The 26448-nt window shown below is 44.0% G+C and overlaps 1 protein-coding gene across 1 annotated transcript in view; it reads right to left on the minus strand.

Annotated features, from left to right (window-relative positions):
• The window catches only part of LOC147701910 (cytosolic phospholipase A2 gamma-like), a 749579-nt gene that overhangs the window by 203962 nt on the left and 519169 nt on the right, over positions 1 to 26448 (minus strand). The window contains exon 12 of the mRNA XM_086928722.1: positions 663 to 788. Within this exon, the coding sequence (XP_086784848.1) occupies positions 663 to 788 (126 nt within the window). The remainder of the gene's footprint in view (positions 1 to 662; positions 789 to 26448) is intronic.

Here is a 26448-nt window from a genome sequence, read left to right on the forward strand (position 1 = left end):
CCCTTTCACATTGACATATGGCAGCACAGCAAGAAGACTTGTGGCGCTGCCCTACACCAATTTCACATAAATGAGGCCCAAAGTGCCTAATTGACATCTTTAATGGTTTGTTGAAGAACAGCTTCTACTCCACAAAACTCTAGGTCAGGGCAACAATCACAGATTTCAAAGGTTTCAATGGAAGTCTAAAGTTTTCCTATGAGAAAAAATGGTGATGCCACATGAACAAAAAGAATGCAACAACTGTTACTTCTACCCATGCAGTACCGCAAAAAAACACAAGCTCTTGCAAAATGAATTTGAATTTCACAATCATTTGGTTCACAATAACAATGTCTTCCAGGTTTGAGGAAACTCCAAGTTATTAATTTACTGATATGTGTGGTGTAATCTCCTGAAAATACTCTCAACTCTAGACTATAGTATATGGTGTTGATATAGTATTCACACTTTGTCTATACCCACCTCAAAAGTTTAGACTTTTTCAGAGGTGAGAACTACAATAGCTGTTTTTGAATGTTTTTATTAGTGCTGTATTGCTCTGTTTCTAGGAAGAAAACTGCCCACAAATCCTGGCTTGATATTCGTAACTTCCACAAAAAGCAAGAGCCCTATGAGAACCATTAGACAGTGCATTAAAATGTATTGAATTTGCTACTTACAAACAAGTTCAGCCGCCATTGTCATGGAGAGAACTGTGGCCGCATTGTGTTTTGCTTGATCGCTTATTGTATCCCAATAATCAAACATCTTGTTAGCCATTTGATAGGATGTAGTATCTTTATTTTCTGTGCAATCAAAAAAGTATTATTTCATTAGGTAAAATAAGATATTTTCTAAGTAATACAAAATAATGGAAATAGCAGAGTTACCAATGCAATTAACACAACACTGAACATACGAGACAGCCAATGGATAATGACTGTAGGGGACATTTTAGTAGAAGTTCATCAAAACAATTTTGATGATGCAGGTCCACCCTTACGAAAAGCCAGGTTAATGCATTTACTAGGTCACTGGATTCAATGGCATAAGAGATGTGGTCCCCATTGGTAACAATCTTGATGTGTATTGTTAGGGAGATAGCTGCAGTGTAGATCAAGATGAGTTCTGCTATTGTTGGGCAAAACAGGACCTGGTCTCCCACATTGACCCTTCAGAGCACAATAGTTAAGTACCGTCATATACCCTACCCTTTATATGCACTCTTTATTATACAGCTTCTTTTGATTACCATCATGTACACCCTCTAAAGCTCCAATGATGATGGCCTGTTCCACTTTTGATCACAGTATCTATTCAGCCTAGGGGTGGTACACATATTTTGGCCTTTCTCAATACATCTATGCTCGCATGTGGCATCCCCTCATCCATGATTGCTGACCCCTGCTCAAAAACACCACCTCACTCGTTTATGTTCTGTTTCTGGATATATTTCTTAAGGGAGCAGTTTATATCTTAATAGTCACAACCACTTGATCCCTCTGTAGTACACAGAGTGCCACCATCCAGGAAGTAGTGACATGACCACACCCTCAAAAGGACTGGGGCAGCTGTTGTACAACCAGGAGAGACAGATAGCACTGGCTGAAAAAAAGCCCTCTACAGTAAACCATGAATTTCCTTAAATGGTCAAGAAATTGTTTTGCAGATCTCAATTTTCCCAGAGTTCTGGCAGTAGCATCATTTTTTTGAATCGTTCTATCACTAAATCAACATTTTCTCTGAAGAGCCTGGACCTATCAAAGTGCCTACCCACTGGTGGATGCCTGCACACAACCATAAAATCAGGTGGCAGATGAGTCTTCTGGTCAATGTGAGCAGTAATGTTCATGCTATCCCATAGTATGCATTTTTCCACATCCTGGCCATCAATGTACCATCTGGGTCAAATGAAACCCTTAGGTCCTCGGAAGCCACTGGCAAGATAGTGCTGGTCATATTGCATAATGAATGTGTGTGCTTGCCCAATAGGCAAAATGCATTGATGGATCTGAAAACCACGATAGCCAAAGAAACCATTTTCTTTCCAAAAGCATAAATTGTCATAGATTCCACATCTGGAGGAACGGTTTTAACAGAAGTTTGATTGACTTTACTTGCTAAAGACTATTCAATCAAGTTCTATGTGGTGTAGTAATGTACGGTGCCTAGTAGAAACGTCCACATCACCCGGAGAAGGACTATGACCTAGATACAGATTGACTGACCAGCAGACATGCACATTGTTTAGCCCTCGTAGCCATCAGGGCTCCCATAAGGGCATTGTACGTGTAAATGTGTTGGGTATTTGTATATTACGAACATAGCCAATAAAGCAATGGGGTGTTGTATAGCATTAAAGGAATGGATACAGCCAACAAGAGAAACAACATTAGCTGGTTATGGGATTTAACTACATTGTGATGTACTGTTCTTTAAAGAGGTGTACCTTCAACTGCCCAATGGCTCACAGGAAGAGTGCCCTGCCTGTAAAATCTCAGTTAGGATGTTAATTTTTGTCTCAGTGGTGGACAACTACAGTTCCAGCATCTGAGCTTGTTTTCAAACTACCACCAGGAAAGAGGCACTTTGCCCTGTGGGTGGGACACGTGATCAGTCCAGATCTATTTCCAGAGAGGCATCTAGCCCACTGGCATTTAGTAGGTCTTGCTACAAAACATCATCCTGGTAAACAGGGGGAAGAAATCTATCCCCATCCCCCACATCATTCATTTCCAGAGAGATCATATGTGCTTCCTGTCTTGATTAGAATAAGATTCAAAAAGACAATGTAGTCATTGCGAATAGGGGTGTCGAGGCAGAGGTCTCGGCTTACAGTCAGGCTGTTTGAGAATAAGTTGACCTTTAGCCATTTTTTAGTATGACATAGGTCTAGATCATGTGGTTGTCAACCCAGGTCCAATATTGTAGTCAACAAAACTTCATCCAGAAAAAACTATGCTGGGACCAGTGCAGCAGGAACCACATGGATGATGGCACCAGGACTGAAGTGTGTATCCGAGGCGGTACTGGGTCAGAAGGGGAATATGACATGTAGTTGTGCAGATGACATGTACATGTATTCTGGAGACAACTGCAGCTCTATGGGGCCTGAAGGTGCACCAGAGGGAGCTGGAAGTGCACCAAAACATATGCAGCATGTCCTCCTTGAGGACTGCCATATGCAGTGGAGTTGGTGATAGCCTAGGAAACCCAAGGTGCGCGGGGAAGAATTGTGAAATCCTGTTGGATTTTGGGGACTCAGAAGGAGTGTAATTGTTATCTTGATAACTGCGTGCCTTCTTGCGGGATCTTCAGTGTCAAAATGGTGTTGCCTTTTTATGTACGCATTGGACTATGATTTTGACTTACAAGAAAACTTTGAACATGGAGTGGACTTCTCACTGGAACAGCCTTTTGACTGAGATGGAGACCCTGACATGGAGTGGGAGTGGGACCTATGTTTTGACCATGACGACTTTTTACGTTCAGCGACATAACGTTTTGTCTCCAGGTCTCAAATCACTTTCAGATGCATGAGGACACCTTTGTTGCACATTTTGGAGTCATGCCCCAAGCCTAATCACCAAGTCACAGTCCATGTAGATCTGGGGCCTACCTCTGCTTCCTTCAGGCACTGAACTGTTTGAAGCCTGCCATTTTACGGGGGACTCATCGGTTTTGGAAACTTTTTGACTGATCGGAAGTCTGGAAATGATGGGAGCAGAAAGAAAGAAGCTCACATCAGCATGTTGTGCTTACTTTTGTCTTTGCTCGCTCATTTCCAGGACTATGCAGTGTACTCAGAGCCGCACAATATCAGCTAGGCACATAGGAGCACTACTAAAGTAAATCCCCGGGTGCAGTCTAGCGGTTGGGAATATTCTAAAGGCGGGGAGTCTGTGGTTAGAAGTGTTCACCAGAAATAAAGTATTTTCTTTAAAAATCAAATGCCTTTTCTATGCTACAGAAACATAATCTCTTTGATTTTCTTTTACTTCCCTGAAAAGTTTGCATTCTGATTCTCAATTGCTGTTTCCAATTTCTTGTGTCAAATAAATCAAATAAATATTTATTCGATTATACAAATATAATAATAAAATGATAAAATAAACAACACAATATATGCGTTATGTCCAAGTCAGACATTGAAAACTTTCCCACATGTTGATCATGTATCAACAATACCCTGTTTAAAAATACTTATCATATTATAAACCGTATGCAATACCATGAGCTAAAATTGATTAAAGATACATCCTCTAGAAAACATATGATCATCCAGTATCTTCCTAAAGTCAAAAATATCCACTAACTAAATCATATGTTTGAGAGAAATTGCAAGTGAGACGATAGAGTGCATAGGCACATTAGGAAGCATCTTTGAATAGTAATTAATGTTCTATTGCGCAGTGCCATTTTCAAGAAATCTCCCACTTAGTAACACACATGTGGATCAAGCAACAGACAGAGAAAATAAAAAGCAGGTAGTTATTGGTAAAATTCATAAAATCAGATGCCAGGTATTTACAACTGGGTATCTGATAAAATCTGCAGAAGTGAACCAAAGATTGGATACGGGGAGAGCAAGATCGATTTTATATCAAACTGACCTAGTAGACAGCATAGGTGGCATCTTTTGGAACATGGCCCTCTCCGAAGTGTCACCCCTCAACATTTTGCCTTCCTCCTCCTCTTTTTGTGACCTTGCTTTTGTTGACTTTAGGACTTTAGCACTGCTTACTGCTTATGAGTGCTATGAGTGCTAAAGTTCATATGCTCTCTCCACTAAACATGGTAATATTGACGCATATCTACTTGACATATTTAATGTATCTTGTCAGAATCCGCCGTAATTGCGCCTACCCAAACATTTAAACGACATCTCCCATGATCCTTACCTGCTCACCTCCGGAAGTACTTAGGAGGTGGAGACACGCTTCTGAGTGCGTGTTATTATGATTCTGTTCTCCTGGCGTGAGAGCGGACGCTCTGCACGCCAGTTCCTGCTTGCTTGCTTTCTCCGGTTAGAGTATCGGTGAGTCATTGCGAGGAGATTTCACCTGGGAGTTCCTTGGTTCATTGCGCTGTTGCTCCTACAGCGGTAAGACTATCTGCTCTTTAATTTGCTGGTGACTGTTCACTGAGTTCATTTCTAAACCGCGGATGCGGTGCCTTGTTGCTTTGTTTGGCCTATTTCTTAACACGCTGATACGAAGATAGTATCAGTACTATTGTTGTCCATTGAGCCTCAAAGGAGTTGGAGGCGGTGTTCTTTGAGTTGCGGAGCACAGTGGCGGTCGAAACCACGCGTTACCGTGACACTCTGGCAATGTACTGTTTGAATATATAATTGAAACTCTGAACGCAGTAGCGGAGCGCTGTAGTGAATTAACTAAGCGTTACCGTGTTTCACATAAAGGAAAAGTGTTTTGGTAATAACAGAACGCGGTGGTGGACGTAACTACGCGTTACTGTTTCAGTTCTTGTGGATATTCTGCGTTGACCACAAGAGTAGTGAGGGGCGGAGTGTTGTGGTTCTTGCCTCCCACACACTTCCGTGCCCTTGGCTCATTGACTACATCTTTATTGATTTGTTTAAGGTTCCATAGAACCCCCCGTATACCACATGTCCTCGGAGCTACCCTGTGGTACGTAGGTGGTGGATTGCTCAGAGTCACAGCATTGTTTGAAGTGTGAGAAGGCCATATTCTTATTTTGCTTATATTTCCATAGGGAATCATAAAGTGGGAGCTGGAGTGACTATATTGGTTCCTTATCAAAGGTCTTGTCTTCCTTTATGAACAGGTACACTTATGCATGTTTAGTGAGACTTTATGAGAGTAGCTATATGTTTAGATCGTAGCAATCATTGAATGTGTCTTCCTTTATTTTTCAGGTATCCTTTTCCCTGCTGGCCCTGTTCTTGTTTGTTGTTTTTGTTTATTATTTTAGTTTATTATTTTCTCCCGCGCCTAATGGCTCGAACACTCTGTGTATCCAATTCAGGGTGTTGGTGACATTTGGAGGTGGAACCATTATTGCATCAGCTGGATCCAGTGGAGGTATACCTGACATATCTAGTACCTATTAAAGGGCACTACATGTTCCCATGGCTTGCACATTGAATGCTACTGGTAGACCGGCAGCACTGATTGAGCCACCCACTTAGGTAGTCCCATAACTATGTCTGAGGTCTGCAACTGCATAGCCTGTGCATGAAGATTTAAACTGTTTTGCCGACCTGGCAAGTTAAACTTATTACCAGGCCAAAAACTTCCATTTTAATACAAATATGTCACCCATAAGGTATGCCCCAGACAGCCCAAGGGAAGGGTGCAAAGTATTTGAAAAGTAGGACATATACTTTCAAGTCTCAACATCGTTTTTCTGCTTTGTGGGAGAAATCTCTCCCATAGGATAACATTGGGATTACCTAATAACATTTTATAAGTGTAATTTCAAATTGGGAAGAAATAGAACCTTCAAGTCTGGTGTCTCTGGTATCACAATTTAAAATCCGAACTCATGGCTAAATTGGATTATAAATTACAATTCTGAAAATGCCACTTTTAGAAAGTTGGACAGATGAGTCATTATTGAGCGACTGCACTCCTTCCCTTTAATCATTGCATTTGTAATCCAACTCACTGAATGAAATGTGTGCGAACAGAAGCCATGAAAACGCCCCTAATCACAGCTCAATTTGAAAAAAATGCTCCAAAAGGGCACATTACTCCTGCGCTCAACTGTCGCACTGCTGAAAAGGAGATCCTTCCTGAATGAAACACTTCATCGAAAGTTACATCATTTTTATCACTTCATCAATCCTAATCCAGAACCTTATATCATACGTCTTTCTTAAAATTTCACCATCACGGAGACAGCATGATGGCCCTTTGATTCTTTATTCAACATTTTCAAGTGCCAAACGTTGCCAATCCAGGCTTTAACAAAGAAATGTGAGGTCAAACATGTTTTGAAAAGTGGTCTTTTTACAACCACGTTCTCCCAATGCATTTCGAATCTTTACAATTCTTCATCAGGGGTTAACTTCTCAGCGCCACAATCAGCAGATTACCTCATTTCACTTCCTCTTCACAAAACTCTTATTACAAATTATTATTAGAAAGTTGACATTTTCTTAATTTAGCTGTTTGGGGGCCTGGTGCTTGTCTCTGATCACTGTCTGGGATGGGTGACAGCTGGACTTTGTGTATTCCCTTTAGACCGACAGCCACAAAGGGAACTAAGGTGTGACTTAATGAAAGGATGGGAGGGAGGAGCTAGGCACATCCTCACAATTACAACTAAATAGGCTGTGTCCTGTCCAAACACAAAAGGGATGAATACCCCCTGTAATGAGTCTGGAACCAGGACACAAAAGAAGGAGCTCTGTGTACTTTAAAGAACCTTCTTTGAAGTCTCCCCACTTCAAAGGCAGAACTGGGTACAATTACTGGGCCTATGACACCACACACTAAGTACACTTCCAGATCTGAAACCAATCTGCCAAGAAGAAGAATGACTGTGCTCAAGCACTGCCATTCTACTGGATAGGTGTTGTGGAAGACTGGAAGACTGCTGCCTTGCTTTGTTGCCCTGCTGCTCTGTCTGACTGGGTAAAGATTGGACCCCCATTACTTGAACCCAGAGTGACTCCAAGGGCAGGCTGACTAGCCCCCTGACCTGAAGTTTGGGGACAGAAAAAGCTTTCACTTCTGCTCCTGCACCAGGACTATTGGAAATGTTTTTAATAATTCTTCTGACCCGTTGTTCCCTATTGTCACCCTTATCAACTATGCTTCGGCCAACCTTAAGTTTTCCTGAAGTACCTTCATAGATTCCCTAGCCAGTTTATTGGCATTTAGCGAGTATCGCAGCGTCTCTCCTCATGCCCCTGCTTTTAGGGTATCTCACACCATTTCAATTGAAGTGCTCCCAAGATTATCTGCTAGAAAGTTTGAGCTCCACTTTCTCATGTGAGCACAATAGTTGTCGTCTAAAAGCAGGGACTGCTCAAAAGTCCAGGATCTAGGTGTTGTATTTCCTATTCCTAGTTCTACGGTACAGATTAAAGGCTTATGGTCCGATAGGACTCATGGCAGCTTCTCCATTCAGCAATTAGATTTGAGTGAAATAGACATCAGTGTATATAGTCTATTCTTACATGGGTAAGGTGCAGGTTGGAAAAAGAGGTATACCCAGGATCATTGGGTTTTAAAGTCTGCCAGCAATCCACTAATCCATGCGAATAACACATATGTTTCAACGCCTTGAACACTTTAGGTTTACGGCCAACATATTGCCAGTCATCTTTCATACAGCAATCATTAGGAAGATTAATGTTAAAATCCTCGCAAATCATTAAAGGTAGTGGCCAATGCGTGAGTTCATTTGAGCTCTCATCAAAAACCGACGGATCATCACTATTGCATCCATATAGAGCGCAGAGTGTTATCTTTTGCCCATTTCCATATTGGCATTCTATGACCGTCCAGCGGCCAAATTTGTCCACTTTAGAGTGACTAAAAACATGCCTGCTGCCTTTGGCTAGAATAGCAACCCGCCGCACCCTAGCACCCTGTGTCATTGCACAAATCAGCCTACACCCAAGTGTTTTTTAAAATGTATGTTTGTTAACCCTCTATGTGTGTTTCTTGTAAACAGATAATATTAGTGCCCAATGCCTGTAATCCTACCGCAACTGTTTGCCTTTTTTAATGTTGTTTAGACCACAGATATTCATAGGTAAAACTCTTAGCACTCCCATCTCGTTAAAGTGTAGGTTCCGGATGTTTGCTCGAAGTTTTACATGGCCCATTTATTGCCCTGTATCCTGAAATTAACATCATACCAGTTTTCCCTAATAAAGTTTCTCATACTCTTTTTAGCAACCTATCTGACCCTCCACACTCCCCTCCCTCTCCCACACCTCCACCCTCCACCACTTTTGGAGGTTACCTGGCCACGTCCGGGCCAGGGGTTTGACATCTGAAAAGCAGAGCCCCACGCGCCCGCTGAGCCTCCCCCGAAATGTAACCTTCTGTAGCAACTAAACAAAAAAATGCAATAATAAGCACCAAGAAGAGAAAAAGACGGAAGAAAACTCTAAGATAATTAAAATCTGTTTCCTGAAACAATGCAGCTGCCTAGTTCTCTTTATCGGGCCAGAGCAAAGGGAAATAACAAAAGTATATGCATTATATTATTGCGCTCGCTACTGATGTCTCAAAACTTCCTCTAAATACTTTTTGGCCTGTATTTCTGAAACGAAACTACGTGTGGTCAATTTATATACAATTTTTAGTCTGGCCGGATTCTAAAGGTACACCTCGGTTCCAAGTTTCTGAAACATGTTAAAGATCTGCCTGACTTTCCACCTGCATTCGACTGTGGCGTGCACAAAATAAGGTCTGGTGAAAAAGGTTATTCCGTCAAAGGACCGCTTATTTGAGGGTCTGGCCAAGTCGTAGAGAGTTTGACGGAGTAGAAAGTTACCAAAAAACAAAAGCATGGCACGAGGATGTTGTTGTGTTGCTGGGGTGCGTTTAGCGGGAGACAGAGGCAATCTATGAGCTCACTGAATTTCTTTATCCCAGTCCCAGGAGTGTAGCTCTGGGAAAGCCCCTTTGAGAAGAGTAATCATGCATTTTCTGGGGTCATCTTTTTCGACACCTTCCGGGATCCCAAGGAAATGGAGATTGTTGCGCCTCTGCCAATTTTACTGCTCCTCCATCTTCCACATAAGATCTTTGACCACCCCCTCATGTTCATCATTCTGTGTTTTAAGCATGGCAACATCTTTTTCTAGTTGCTCCGTCCTTTCCTCCACCGAAGCCTTCCGATCTGTGAAGTTGACAGAGGTTTTGCCGACTTTCCTGACTGCCCCTTGCAGTTTCTTTGCCGCCAGGCATGATCTACGACTATCTGCTTTGACTTCCTCCTGGAAGCTCTTGATAGATTGCAGAATAGCTGCCAGAGCTGGTTAGATCTCCGTGGTCTCCCCTTTTGTCACTACCAATGATTGTTTGATTACCACCAGAGGCTGCCGTGGAGTTGGAAAACATCGTGAGCGGGGTATCAATGTAGTCTCACTTCAGGTCTGTGGCATATTCTTTGTTGGATATATCATAATTCTTTTTTGGGCGAACCCTACTTTTCTTCTTTTGTAGTTTTTTAAGACATGATTGTTTTTCTGAGAGTTCGTATTAGAGCTGCTATACCACTTAATTCCTTCCTCCCCGCTTGAAAATGAGATGCTTATGTCTGATAGCTCCGATTCGTCTGTTAGGGAGTAAAACTTGTCTTGATTATCAGGTGTTTTGAGTATGTGACCTTGAAGCACAATGCTAGCAGCTTGCAATGTTAGTGAAGACTTTGCAGTTCCTTCAGTGGTATTTGTGCTGCCACTTGGATTCCTGATGTTGTTGCTGAGACTGGCAGTATTGTCCATAAAGCCACCCTCCATCGGATGAATGGAAGGTATTAAGATTTTTGCTTTATCCCCCTGATCAGCGGGGGAGGGGGTGTCTGAAAGCCGTGATTCACACAGTACCTCTGGTGAGGTATGAACAGTCAATCCTCCTTCAACCTGACCCGCAATCTCGGTTACCACACCAGAAATCTCTACTGGAGACATGGGAACATTTTCTATCCCTCTCGTAGTGCCAAAACTGCTGGTGATTAGAGGCTGAGAGTAGCCGTTTCTTTGTGTGATCGAGCGGGACCTTTTTCGACAGTTCTTATCAAAGCTCTCCCCTTCCCCCCTTTTTCTCCCCCGCCTTTACCTTTCACACCCAGGGTGTCCAGCCTTTTCTGCCAAGTAATCATTAGCGTTGTGCTGTCCTGTGAGGATGCAAGCATTTGGGAAATACTCGTGGGCGCATTCTTCACTTTGCTGGCTCTTGCCCCTTTGCCTGTCATCCTTACTTGTTTGTTGCAGCTGCTGAAACAAAGTAGCACTGAGGTTATGCCGGTCTTCGAGAGATCTCCGTATCATCTACAGCGCTTTATGATCTGGAAAATATTTCTTTTGACAAGGTGAGTGTTGTGGCTCCTAGAAGCACATCCTGTGATTCTGTTGCGCTGGTGAAAGCTGACGCAGGTCGGGATGAATCCGGGAAACCCGAGCCGTGCTGGCGTCCTCGAGGCAGGGGAGAAGTGAGAGCTTGAATCTTTGTGTACAGATGAGAATTACTTGAAAACCCCGGGGAAGGTTTTTATGCTGCATTCCTCTCGATTTAGTGCATTCTTAGTAGCTCCTAAAATTTTATGCTTGGTTCAGAAGGCATTTAAAGTGATTAAGCAGTGATTAGGGGGATGCTTAGCAGAGCATTGCAGCGGAGATGTCAGTCGGACGCCATCTTGCCTCCCCGCAAAGAATCATTAAAAACGCAAAGCTAAGTGGCAATTGCTAAGGCCGCAATCACAAATATTTTTACCGATAAAGCTGTAAAAATAGCGCTATCACAAAAAGAAATGATTTATGAGGTGAACGAGCAAATTGGCCACCAGCTTGCCATACGTACAAGGCAACAGACCTCATCAAACCTGATACATGAGATATGTGATCCTGTGGTAGGCCAAATAACTGACCCAGAACATATAAGAGATGCCTTCTGGCGATTTTATCGGGACTTGTTTACGGATCAGGCCATCTTAGAGGAGGCCCCTAATATTGAAGAAATTTTAACTAAAATCAAAAGCCTGTCAATAGGGAAAGCAACCGGACTGGGTAGGATTCCTTCGGAATTCTATGTAACCTTTCTAGATCAAATCAAAAGTATTTTAATTGACCTTATTATACATATTTTTAAAGGTGGCCAATCTCCAAACTCCTGGTCTAAGGCGAAGATAATCATTTCGCCCCCACCCCCCCAAAATCCCTCCAGAACAGCTAGGTTCATACCGACCTATTACTCTCATTAACGCAGACTCAAAGATATATTCGAAAGTCCTGGCTAATAGAATCGCTCCTATTATTTATAAAGTGATTGCTAAATGTCAACATGGTTTTGTGCCAGGGAGATCCACTATTAATGACATCCAGTGAGTGATCACTCTATTTGATAGTATGGACGTTACAGGAGTTACAGGGTCTCCTGGCAATTTCTGTTCGCTTCTACGTCCACGGTTGAAATAAAAGTTGAGTATATCCAGGCAGTGCAAAAATTGTATGTTAACCCCAGGGCGGCAGTAATGGAGAATAGCAGCTTAACTAAAGAATTAACAATATCCAGTGGAACACGTCAGGGCTGCCCTTGTTCACCATTGCTTTTTTCAATATACATCGACCCCTTCATTCGTAGATTAGAAGGAAATAGAGAAATAAAACCTATTTGGTCACAGGATTATCCCACCAAATCCTTGGCATATGCAGACGACATAGCTATTGTAGCAGCCGATCCTAATGCAGCCATGATCGCTATTGAAAGTGAGGCTAACAACTTCGGACTAGTATCCGGATACGCACTGAACCAAGGGAAAACTCAGATTGCATTGAATAATTAAAGTAAGATGAGCGATTCCCGAGTAATAGAAAAGGCAAAATACTGAGGAGTCTGTATATCATCTAAACTTGAAAATATGGTTAATTTCAATATAAAGTCAATGATGGACCCAAGGCAGAAAGATCTCCAACGCCTAGACAATCTACACCATTCTATCATTGGTAGAGTTAATGCTGTGAAAATTTTTTTTTCCCTAAAATTCTATATCTATTCAGAGCAATATGCCTAGAATCTTCAATTCATTGGTTTAAATCAATAGAACATATGTTTTCCAGTTTTATTTGGGCTTACTCGCAACCCCGCCAGGCTTAAAAATTCCATACCCTCCCTAAGGATAGAGGTAGATTAGCTCTGTCAAACTTAAAAGCATATTACTGGGCATCCGTGTTAATATATAGTAGAGAGCTATTACAGAACATCGGGGATGTGGAGGCGCTCGGGGAGAGCATACCATCTATCTTTCAACTAGTTCTCAGCAGTAAGAGTAGAGGATACTTCTATCAGCTATCTATCTATCTACAGCTATCATAAAAAGGTTACATTTAAAACGCTCTATGGTGGGTTTAAGGTATGGAAGGCTGTAAGAAGAATGCTCGGTATAGGGCGAATCTTGTTCTACACCCCCCTAAGGGATAACCCAGTTCTTCTGGAAATCTTTAGAGACAGCTATATACATAAATGGAATGAGGCAGGAGTTGTCCAGATAGGCTGCCTCCTCTCCTGTACAGGATGCAATCCTTTGAAGAACTTAAACACGATTTCCAACTGGACTGGCAGGACTTTTTTAAATTACTCCTAATTAGAGAATTTCTGTCACAAAAGGTGGGGGGAAGGGTATTATTTGAAAATCTTGCCATAGTGGAAAAACGAATTCATATTAAAAAAGCACTATTGGGGAAATATATTCCCTTATTAATGCGCTGTTTCTGGATTATATGGAGAAAACCTCACAGAAATGGTAGGAAAAAGTTTAAATTATATTATACGCCGGATAAAATTGCCAAGTGGGGGAGCGGCAAGGGGACATGCTGCCCAAAATGTATGCTATATAATGCTGATAGTATACACATCTTCTCTACATGTGAAGGATTAACATCATTAAAGCAAGAGATAGAGAAATTCTTGACCGCAGTACTCCAAAGCGATATAGCACTGTCTGGCGATGTTATTTTAGGGGCGGCTGATCCTAGTAATGGAAGAGTAGGCCATGAACTTGATTTTATTGCTATGGCAGTTTTAAGAATGTGCATAGCCTCAGCATGGCTGGACCCTATTGCACCGTCCTTCCAACAGTGGCTTCCTAGGCTATTAGCAATCTCTAATATGGAGGCTGCCATTTATAAACAGAAGGATAGGAAACGGCGTAAAAGAGGATTGAAGATCTGGACCCCTCTAGTAGAATGGTGTCAATACCAAGGTCGTATGTAGTTAAATACCAATGAGTAGTAGTCCTGATAGTTCTATGCTTAACGGGATTTGTTGTGTGTGTTTTTTCTATATAATTATTGTATTATGGAACAAACTGTTACTGAAGGTTACAATGCAAAGCGAATAATGAATTTGTATGTATACTTGCCAGACCGGGGATGGTGGGGTATAGGTCTGAGGGCGGTTGATAATTGTTGGCAAAAACTGAATAAAGAATAAAAAATGTTAAAAAAGCACTATTGGAAGTGGGCTCAAGGTGCTTGCTCCAGTGGAACCTAAGTATTCTCTGCTGTGAGGGCAGAACTGATGGATCGCTGATGTTGCAGGAACAGGAGCACTGCATCGCACTCGGAACCAGCGCACCACCATTGGAACTGCAGCCTCAGAGCCACTGCATTACCGCTACTGCAGAGAGACACAACAGATCCCCCCGACTGCGAGAAGAAACCCAGCGCATCGGCATTGGATCTGGTGTATCTCAAAACCTGCGCATCATCTTAGGAACTGGCGCATTGCCATTGTTATGAGGAGAAAACTGACACATCATCCTGACTGCTGGAGTGACATAGACGTATTGCTCGGCTACACCCCACATCTTCACTGCTGCGACCAGGATCAAGGTACTTTTGTTCAGCAGGCCTTGCAGGTTCCTTGTATCTGTCCCATGCTCCAACGCATTTGGCCTGAGCTTCTGACTTTGTCAGATATCCCAAATAGGCACGTATTGCTTCTAAGCACTAATGTTTCAGGGATTCTGTACATACACAGAACTATGCGCAGGAAAACAGGACCTCGGTGTATAGGGGTTGTACCTTCCTACCACCTCAGTACTCAAAATGCAAACACCGACTAGCTATAGTGTTTCATGTGTCCTCCTGCATAATCACCAAGCTACAAATGATTAGACAGCCCAGAACACAACACTCCCGACTCTCTCAGGAATCGCGGTAGCCAGACATACCCATTCGCTCACTCACTCGTACTTTTTGCCAATAAGAATTGTCAAAGTCGCTGTAAAATTCTAAATGTTTATTTTAACTATTGTTCTCTATAATACCAGCAGCGAAATGCATAAATTCAGAACAATTAGCATTGTTACAATTCCATAGAAAATAAAGGGGGATGACATCATATACAGACGGTGGAAAAAGGACTTTAAGGCCTAACCACCCTCCCCTTGACTAGAAGAAGTTTTATTATATAAAAGACGACCTCTGGGCTTTGTCAGCAGACCCCATACCTTAGATTTTAGATGGAGGGTTTATATCATAGGAACAGCATAGATCTTCTCCATGGAAGTGTCTCTCTCCAAGTGTGTGTTTGAACAACACGCATCCTCGTAATGTCAAAGCAGGATTTTCCAGCAGTGCAGCTGTGTTTAGCATGTTTTGGCTAGGTGCTAGGCACTGATCAGAACAGAATAACAAGGGGCATTGTTTATCTACCTTGCACATCGTATTCAGACTAAACTCCAGGAATTAGAAGAGAACGCGAAAGGCAGGCTGTTTATACCTTTCACATGAGAACTGAGTCTTGCAAAATAAAGGCATTTAGTAACGTGCATAAAAGCAGCATCAAGGCAGCAGAGCTCAGGCTCACTTAGCAATGTCGACAAGGACCCTAATGACCATATAACACTACATTCACATTAATGTCTCTACATTTACTTACTTGATTTTTGTCATTTTGGTCATGATTTATTCATTAAATTATTAGCTATTTTTCTAACTTAGTATGGTATGTTTTATCATGCTGGAAAGGCCCTTTTTGCAGGATTACCCAAAACCTTCCTTCTCCTCTTTTTCTGACCTCGTTTTTGTAGGCTTCAGCACCTTTTCACTGCTAACAAGTGCTTATGCTCTCTGCTTAAAATGTGGTAACATTGGTTTATCCACAATTGCATAGTTGATTTACTTATAAGTCCATAGTAAAGTGCACTACATATAACCTACTTGCCAGGCCCAAACCTTCTTTTTAAATACATCAAGGTTACCCCTACGGTAGCCTCGGGACAGCCCAGTTTATTTAAAAAATAGGATATGTACTTTTAAGTTTGATATGTCCCCGTAGTGAAATACTCCTAAATTGGTTTTTCACTACTGCAATGCCATGTCTCCCATAGGATAGTATTGGGATTGCCTTATTACATTTTATAAGTGTAATTTCCAATTGGGAAGAGATAAGGCCTCCAAGTCTGTTGTCTCTGGAATCACAATTTAAAAACACAACTTACAGTGAAGCTGGTTTTTAAAATGCAGTTCTGAAAATGCCACTTTTAATAAATTGGCACTTTCTTTTACTTTAACCATTTGGTGCATTCTGCCTATCTCTAGAAAACATGTCTGGGGTGGGTGATAGCTAGCTTCATGCTTTTCCTCTAGACAGCCACACACAAAAGAAGGGTAGGTGTGCCTAAGTAGCCTTCTGCATGTTGATGAGTCATCTAGAGCATGATTGGAAGGAGGAGATGACACTTTACACCTGAAAGGGCTGTGTCCTGATCCCACACAAAGGACTGCATTCCCTCCTAGAGGGAGTCGCAGCCAGGAGAGGATAGGAATGGTTGTGTGTATTTCAAAGCATCTCTGTGAGGTCTCCCTAATTCAAAGGCACACCTGAGTATTAAATACTAGGCCTCTGACCCCATCAATTCAGAACACTGCTGGAACTGAAGACATTCTGCCAGGAGGAAGGACTGCTGTGATGTAGCGGGACTGCCCTTTGCTGAATTGCTTTGCTGTGTTGGCTTGCTGCTTTTTGCCTGTGAGTCAGAAGGACTGGAACCTGATCTCTACATCCCAGGACTTAAGTACTCTCCAAGTGCTTGCTGGCTTCCTGTTTCTGAAGTCTCACGGATATCAAAGACTTCACCACTTTTCTTAAACACAGCCCCTGGACTTTGCTTGATGTATGTTTGATGCCAATCAAGTCGAGGGCCCTTGAAAAGGAGTTTAAACTGCTTTATCTTGCAAGAACCTGAGCTTTGACACAGGTGTGCTAATCGGAACCGACGCATCTCCTGCAGCAAGATGGACATTGATGCATCATCGCCGCTACGGAAGCTGGGACCGACACATAGTACTCAGAACCACTACATCGCCTCCGGAATCATCACTTTGGAACCAATGCATCGAAGCCACCGAGTGGAGAAGATAAACGCATCACCCCTCCAGTGTGGATTAACCCGGCGCATCGCACTTTGAACAACCACACTCCAGAATCTGCTCCTTGTCTACCTAAATGATACATCAACACTACTGTGTGGAGAAATCTGGCGCAATGTCTCAACTGCGTGGGGACCGTCAATGCATCGCTAGACTGCACCCCGCATTTCCTGCTGCAACAGGGATTTTGGCACTTTGAATAGTGAGCCCTGCATAGGTCCTGTAGATGGCCTGCACTGCATCGCGGGGGCCTGAACTCCTGACTTTGTTCTACTCCAGTGTGACCCTTTTACCCCTTTAAACAGTATTTGCTTATAAGTGCTATTTTGACAAATATTCTTTAAACATTTATATCTTTACATCCTATTTGATTTTTGTCATTTTAGTCTTATTTTATTTAGAATAATATAATGTATTTTTCTAAACTGGTGTGGTGTTTTCACTGTGTTAATGTTTGATGCATTGCACAAATACTTTACACATTGCCTCTTAAGTTAAGCCTGTCTACTCTGTCCCAAGTTACCAGAGGGTGAGCACAGGTTAATGATGCATATCTGACTTACTGTAAGAAATCAGTACCTATTCGGAGTGTCCCCCCACATTTTGCCCCATTTTAATTACTAGGTGCCTGTTTTCTGACTTTGACTGTGCCCTGGGCTCTGCTAAACAGACCTAAGGCCTGTGCTGTGTAAACGTATATGGTAATTTAGTATAATTTTAATTGGTACTGAGAACCTACCTGTGAATCCCAAGTATATGGTAGGGTATGTAGGTCTGGAGGCCTAGTAGATGTAATTCACTTAAATGTGCACTACTGTGGTGCCTGCTATGATTTTAAAAGCCAGCCCTGCAGGTTGATTTTAAATTGAAATTATATGCAAATTCGACTTTTGATGTAAAGGTGCTTCCAAAGTCTCACCACCACATTCTGCACCCCCAGCAACACAGGGGCTCCTGTAGATAAGTGAAGGGGATGGAATTGGAGTGTTAGACAATCTTAGCCACACCAGTGGGTTGGCCTAGCATCATCTAACTCTTCGGTGGAGACTTTCAACTTTTTGGATTTTGGAAAAATAGGGCTTTTTGGGACAAATGGAGGAAGTTGACATACATCTGGGTGGCACCCTGCATGCCATTGATCATGGGTGCCCCCCTGCTTCACGCTGAGGAACAATACATAAACATGGAAGAGTTGCCAAGCAACTCAGATCTGCTGCTTGAAAATTCAAGTAGAAGAAGGGCTGCCCTGCTGGAAACCTGTCTGCACCCCAAAGGTCTGCACCCTGAAGGACTGCACCCACCTGCCGCACATTCTGGGAGTAGAGCCCTAAAGACTTTGCCTTGGTTCAAGAAGAATTAATGAGTGGACTCCCTGCAAGCTACAAGTTAACCGAGCCCACCTGCATAATGTGCACCAAGAATTCCCCATCCTGGAGTGCATCCAGTGGACTTCAAGGATTTGATCAAGTGCATTATGGGAATTGTAGTCACAAAATCCCAAGGACCATCTCAAAGATTCTAGCCCCTGGGTTGGTGCTGTGGACACTTTGAACCCTCAAGGAGACCTCCTGGAAGAAGATCCAGAGGTTTGGGAAATTTTTGGTGAGAATGTCCATAAGGTGACCAACTCAACATCGAGAGTCAAGCCGGCGACCTTCCACCACGACACGGCCTGGATTTCAAATTTGTCCTGCTGAAAGCTCCAGAACTCCTGACTTCTAGGATTTCAGCAGGGCCTCGTAGAAAACCAAGCTAACGACATCGACGTGAATCCAGCCCAAAGGGGAGCCTTGCTGGACTGTGAGAGATAAAGCTCCAGAAAAATGATTAAGTGCAAAGTTACAATTTTGACGGAGGCCTCCTGCTTGGTATATCCGACCAGGGCTCCATCGCTGTGGGACTCAAAACTTTGAATTTGTCTCGGCCAAGCGCGACAAGATGTCTCAATTTGGCGCTATTGGTTTTTAAACCCTACAATGTGTTTATTCCTTCAAACTTCCTATCCTCAGTTCCCTACATTGTTTTTTCCATTTTGGTGCCTATTTCTTCATAAAAATATAATCAGTTTTTATAAATTGGTTTTGAATTTTTTATTGTGTGTTGTGTTCTACCTTTTTAATGTATTGGAGTTTTTAAATGCTTTACACAGCTATCTCCTTAGTTAAGCCAGCCTGCTTGGTGCCAGCTACCAAGGGTTTAGCAAGGGAATAAAGTATTGAGACCTTAACTGAACCTTTTATTGTGTGTGAGGCCCTATTACTAGCGGTAAATTGCTACTAATAAACCACTTTACAAAAACTTTCCCTGACTAGGCTTGAGGTTCCTGCTTGGACAGAGTGCATACTATGCCAACCAGAACCCATGACCTCATTTATGAGTTTTTGCCGAAGGGCAGCGCTGCACGCTTTCTTGCTGGGCTGTCCTACAGCAAAAGAAAAGGGCACGTGCGCCTTATCTATTAGATACAGTGCATTTCTATCCTTTTCTCATATGCTAGAGTGCAATGGGCTGACCTGCGCCAAAGCAGGCACCTTAGCACCATGGCGCAAGGGGGCCTGTGTTGCACCATTCCTGCACAAAACAATCTCAAGAAAAGGGAAGAAATTGCGAACCACTGCTGCCATTAATGGAGGAGAAGCCCTGCTGACGAATGCCCTGGTGGGGCTCAGTGTCCCAGGGCAGAACAGTGTCACTGTTGCTGAGGGGTGAGGCGTGACCAGCAAGCTATTAAGCTCAGCCACGACCCGAGGTGCAGGATGCGCCTTGGCCATGCCAGAGCCGCTCCGGGCCGATCCTGTGCCCGTCTGGCAACAGGAATAGGCGGGATAGGGCTACCCTCCTTGTGGTTTCCAAACAGCTAAAACTCCTAATAAGACAAGAGTCTGGCCAGGATCTACAACAGGAATACGTAGCGGTCAAGGCTGATAGAACCTTAGTTCTGATACGGACCAGTTGCCTCATGAAAGGAGCTCTTAGCCTCGCTTGGAGTTGACGGCTACAACTACAAACAGGATTAGAGGGCATACATCAATGGCAGTAATCACAAACAGACTAACAACAGACATTACAAGCTGAGGTACTGTCCTGAGACTTCGCTATCCGTTTACTTCCCTCTACCTGTGACTTTGTTTTTTTAATATATGTTTCATTGAGGTTCCAAACGGAGGTTTAGTCCTGTCTTGTTGTAATTTGCCATTGGAATAACAAATTGTGGACCTTGATATATATATATATCAAAAGAATCTTTAAATTGTTAAACTCATAATGTCCTATTGTATTGATTTTTATGGGACATGAGTCACTTTTGTTAATCCAAAATCTTAATTGAGCGTCTAAGTAGTAAAAAGTAACATTTGCGACTGTTACTGGTGACACCTCTTGGTAGTTTTTAGCAATATCTGTTAGGCATGGGCAAGAGGAAGCACCCCATCACTGCTGGCGTTACTAGCAAGAATCAGTCCCCTGACAAATCCCAACATACACTACCAAAATGCATTACTGGAGCTAAAGGGGTTATTAAAAAACAATATTAATCGTTGAAGAATCACTGCATTGAAAACAGTGATTGTCCACATACTACGACAATAGTATCTCATGTACCCGAAGCCCCTAGATATGGCCCAGAGATCTCTTCTAGTTGCCCTGTAAGTACCAATGAAGAATAGGGATTAAGAAGGGAGCATGATAAAAGTGGACAAATGGGTTAACGGCTGTATTCAAAATATTACCGAAACCATCTCTCCATCAAAATCAAACTCTCCGCCACCTAAACGGGTTAGAAAACCACGTATTCTCTCCAAAGGGATCCCCCACCAGAGAAATAGCACGAATTAGGCGAAAAACTAATAAAATGCAGGACCTTGAACAACCTGTGTTTACCTCGGTACAGCCAATTGCAGATCCTAATTTGATATTATTGCAAACTAAATTCCTAGGCAGATGTGCTGTTCTGGCCCCCCAAATCAGGCAAGCAGCCGGAGCTTCGGTGTAACACGGCTTTATTCTACTTTGCCGTTCCCCGAACTGACTTCCTTCTCTCCCGCTCCTCCCCATCCACTTCCGCTGCCTGGTATGCAGACAGTCAGGCGGACGATATGACACCTCCCCCTTTTATACAATGATGCTTAATGTCTCTCAGAGTTCTTCAATGAGTCGAACAGGCCGCTTGATGACTCTTTGTGGGCGACTTCGCCGTACTCGTTCGGGAGTGAGACAGTCTTGTGTGTCTTCTAGCCTCACTGGTCTAGGCTGCGCTCTCTCACTGGTTCCTTCTTGGCTAGATGAATCCGTGTTAGACTCGCTGTCTTGGAGTCGAGTATGGGCTGAGGGGTTACATCTCTTAAAGTGGGATATGTTCCGAGTTATCCATTTTCCTTCTGTCTCAGCGGTGATCATAGTTCCCTTTTGACTGGAGACTCGCAGCGGGTGAGCTGAGTAGAGACTGTCTGCCTTGGTCTTGCGGTCTTGCTTTACCAGCACCCAGTCTCCTACATGAATGTCTCTCTGTCACGCATGCCTGCGTTGATCAACATAGTTTTTCGTCTTTGCTTTCTTTGCCTGATCTAACTCTACCAGGGTGTCATGATCGGTGGTCACGATTCGGAATTGCGTGACAGCATTTGACGTGAGCAATCACATGCGAGGAACTCGCCCGAGCATCAGGGTGGCAGGGCATTGATTCGTGGTACTGTGTGGCGTGGTCCTGTATGTTTGCAACACTTCGTTTAGCGCTTGCTGAATGTCACAGTGAGTGAGTTCCGCGTGCTGAACTGTCTTCTTAAGTGTCCCCATGAATCGCTCGACCATGCCGTTGGCTTGGGGCCATAAGGGAGTGATTTTCCGATGTTTAAAGTTGAGGTGCTTCGCGAACTCAGCGAATTCATGGCTGTTGAACGGTGGTCCGTTGTCTGTTTTCACTCCTAAGGGGATTCCCCATGCTGCAAATGTTTCGTCAATGACGGGAATGACAGCCGATGCTTTTGTGGAGGCCACTAGATGCGCGATGGGGAAGTGAGAGTATTCGTCCATGATGACGATGATGTACTTGCCTGATTTTAATGGCCCGAAGAAATCAATAGCCACTTGTTGCCATACCCCATAAGGTAGTTCAGACATCTGCAAAGGGGCTGGTGGTTCATCTCGACCGACTAGCTGACATGTGGCACAGTCTTTGAGTGTGGCCACCATCATTTGATTGAGGGCTGGGAACCAGATGCGTTCTCAGAGTTCTTTCTTGGTGGCTTGGTTTCCTCTGTGCCCTTCATGAGCCAAGTTTATGATCCCTTGGCGAAGTCGTTGAGGAATGACTATCCTCCCTTCTCTCAGCAGTAATCCATCTGTGCTGATTGATAGTTCTGCTTGGAAATGTTTAAATGCTCCCAGTTCTTGGGCATCCGCAGTCGTATCTTGGTGGCTGATGTCCAGATGTCTCCAGGAGTTGGCGCATATCCGGGCCATGATGGCCTGAACCGCGGGATCTTGGGCCGATGCTTTGCGGATGGCTTCAAGGGGCACAGCTGGGGGACATGCAGTGTCTATGATGAAATGAGTATATTCCTCTTTTACAGAGCATCGTTCACGCATGTGAGATTGTGGGTGCCTTGACATGTAGTCTGCTGGATTTTCTGCTTTGCCAGGCTTATGAACAATGGTGTAGATGTAGTCTTACAAACGGAGGCCCCATCTTTCCATTCATGGAGGCATCTTTGCCCGCGGGTTGCCAAAGATGGTGGTGAGTGCTTGGTGGTCTGTGATGAGCGTGAAATGCTTGCCATATACAAACAAATGAAAATGTTCACAGGCCCAGACAACCGCAAGACTTTCCTTCTCAGGCTGTGAGTAAGCCTTCTCCGTGTCTGTGAGGCTACAGCTGGCATAGGCAACCACATGGCGTTGGTCTGCGTCATTGTTGTATTGTGCCAGGATGGCACCCAGGCCCACCGGACTGGCGTCTACAGTGATTTTGGTCTTTCTTTTGGTGTCAAAATATGCCAAGTTAATGGCAGTACTCACAGCCTTCTTGATTGTATTGAACGCGTGCTCACATGCAGGTGACCACAGGAACTGTTGGCCTTGTTGGGTGAGTTCTCTGAGCGGGTACCTGATGGTGGCATAGTCTTTAATGTAGCAGGCACAGTAGCTCGCCGTTCCCAGGAAGGAGTGGAGATCACTGACGTCCTGTAGTTGTGGGGTGTCCGCAAGGGCAGATACTTTCTCAGGGTCTGGTTTCATGCCATCTTTGGAGAAGACGTGTCCATAACATTTTAGCCTGGATTTGTGGAACTCACACTTATCTGGGTTAAGGGTGAGGTTGACGTTGAGTAGGGCATGGCAGACCCGGTCCAAGGCTTTGTCATGCTCCACTTGGTTTTACCCCAAACATTAGGATATCGTCGCTGTAGTTGAAAGCATTTGGGATACCTTGGATGACCCGCAGAAAGGCTTCCTGAAAGATCTCTGTTGTGGAAGATATTCTGAAATTTAAACATTTGTACCGGAATAGACCTTGATGGGTGGTGAAAGTGGTGATGTAGGGGAATTGTTCATGCAATTCCAGTTGGTGGTATCTCTTGTTGAGGTCCAGTTTCGAGAACACAGTTGCTCCGTTGAGGCGAGCGATCATATCACTGATATGAGGTCCAGGATGTCTTTCCCTCTCGATGGCTGTGTTCGGGGCACGCATGTCAATGCATAGGCGTACTTTTTTGTCTTGTCCTTTCTTAGGCACTACCACCAGAGGTGATACCCATGGAGTGGGTCCTGTGGATCTTTCGATGATGTCTGTCCGCAGTAAGGGCCAGATGTAGGTAAAATAGATTTACCGATTTTTAATTACCGAATTTTACCGATTCGGTAATTAGAAATCGGTAAATTTAAGGGGTGGATATGTAGGTATTCCAGATGTGATCGGAAAAATTCGGTAAATACCGGATCGGTAATGCCCATTCATTCCTATGGGCTTACATCTGCATGCACACCGGAATCGGTATTTTACCATAAAATTGGATTTGATGGTAAAATACCTATTCGATAAGGCCTATGGGACTCTGAAGAGTCCCACCTACATCTGGGTGCCTCAGAATCGGTAAAATTACCGAATTTTTATTTTACCGAATCGGTAAAATTACTGAATCTGTAATTTTACGGATTCGGTAAAATAATGCCCCCTACATACCTGTCACCCATTTACCGATCGGTAACGGCCGAAATCGGCCATTACCGCTCGGTAAGTGGCCTCAAACGGCCACCTACATCTGGCCCTAAGTCTTGTAGCTCGTCATCCACTGCCTGTTGTAGATGAAACAGCGCCTTTCTGTGGTGTTGCGCTATTGGTGACACCTGTTCATTAATGTGTAGCTTGACTTTGAATTGATTGAGCTTCCTGAGGCCCTTGAAAACGGCAGACTGAGGAGGCAAACCGCTGCGTCAGGACCTTCAATCACGTGTGCTTGGATCTGTCGGTCCTTGTAGGTCAGAGTCGTGCAGAACTGTCCCAGGCAGGGTAGGGGCTTCCTGGACATCCAGGTGTAGACTCGGACTGCGCCTGGCTCTAGTTTTGGTTGAGGTTTCATGCTGTGATATTCCATGGCACATATGTAGTTCAGGGATGCTCCTAAGTCCAATACAAACTTGGCCGGATGACTTCCTATTTGAATATTCAGCCGTGGGTATTTTTTCAGTCTGTCGGGGTCCGACATAATACACGTATTGTCACTGTCTTGTGACACAGGTGTGGGGGAGGACGATTCACGCAATGTTGACCTCTGAGATCTGTATGAGTTGGTTGAGTGAATACTTGACCTTGATGAGCTGGAGTAGCGACTTTTCCTTCCTCTTACTGAGCTTGCATGGTGACGGGTTTCTGAACTTGCCTTGGCTGACTTCGTTTCTGACCGTCGCGTTTGACAGGTTGCTTCAAAGTGATTTTCTCTCCCAAATCGGTGGCACTGTTGTCCCATGGCAGGACATTGTCCCGAATGCGGATAATCTTGTCCACATCTGTAGCATTTTGAGGCTGGCCTGCCCGTCCGATAACTTCTAGCTCCATGGCGCGATGAGGTCGCTCCGGGTGTCTGGGTCGGTCTTCCTGATTTGCAGAGGTCAGGGTAGTGATTTGAGTCCATGTGCGACTGCATTCGGAAAGCTTGCTCCTTCTTTTCAGACTTACTGGTTTCCGTTTTCTTAGCATGGTCTTCAGCTTGATCGTTAATGCAAGTGAGTTCTTCGATTTCTTCAAGCGTGTAGTGTTTCTTCAGCAGTCGGCGGCGCAGTGATTCTGACTGGCACCCCTCAATAATGTGCAGTCGTAAGGCGTCTTCGGTGTTAAACACGTCAAACTCACAGTACCTGGCTAGGCGCCGAATGCGAGCGATGGAATCGCACATCGGTTCATCCTTTTCTTGGGAAGCGAGGTTGAACGTGTTTCGCTCGTAGTTTACGTTTCGCTTGTGGAGGAACTTCCGATCCAGAGCTCCTTTTACATCTTCATATGAGGTGGTGTTGGCCGCCGGCAATTCTTTGATGATCTGTGAGACGTCCTTTCCTATCAGATTTCTCAGAGTTATTAGCTTTTGTTTGGAATCTTGCACCTGAGACCCTGTCATAAAGTCCTCAAGATCTTCTGCCCAACTCTTCCATTTGGGCCCCATACTGTTCCCAGACGTCAATTCTAGAGGCTCTGGCGGGCTCAAGTATGACAGCCCTATCAGCATTGGACGTGGTTGTGGGGCTTGCGGGGTGGACCCTGTGGCTGCTGGGCGTGAGGTGTCAGCTTCGACTGACATCTTGACCATGAATACAGGCTCACCCGGCCATGTAAATCTTTATCCGGTAGAAATTTGCTGGTTTTATGAGGTTTCCAACACTTGCCTGACTTCAAGATGGCCGCCATGTTAGGAGCTGCTGGAATCCTATACACGGTGCCTGACATCAAGATGGCCACCGAGGGGGACACCGGTCTTATCATGCAGGTATGGCAATTTCAGCTTCACTTTTTTTATTTCTTTTATGAAGGCAGCCACTCACCCTTGACCACGAAGCTCTAGTCCCCTGATGTGGCGCTCGATTAGCACGCTCTTCACTGCGCGATTTTAATCGCGTTTTTGCGCTCTATTCTTCAGCGTTCCACGAAGACCGGTCTTCAGCTGCCCGTTCCGCGTCCATGCGCCAGCAAGAGGGGGCAGAAAAGGCGGGTTGTGGGTATCCCACCCTCGTCACCAGTGTGCTGTTTTGGCCCCCCAAATAAGGCGCGCAGCCGGAGCTTCGGTGTAATACGGCTTTATTCTACTTTGCCATTCCCTGAACTGACTTCCTTCTCTCTTGCTCCTCCCCATCGCTTATGCCTACCCTGTATGCAGACACGG

Source organism: Lissotriton vulgaris, chromosome 7, assembly GCF_964263255.1.
Source record: "Lissotriton vulgaris chromosome 7, aLisVul1.2, whole genome shotgun sequence".
Taxonomy (NCBI): domain Eukaryota; kingdom Metazoa; phylum Chordata; class Amphibia; order Caudata; family Salamandridae; genus Lissotriton; species Lissotriton vulgaris.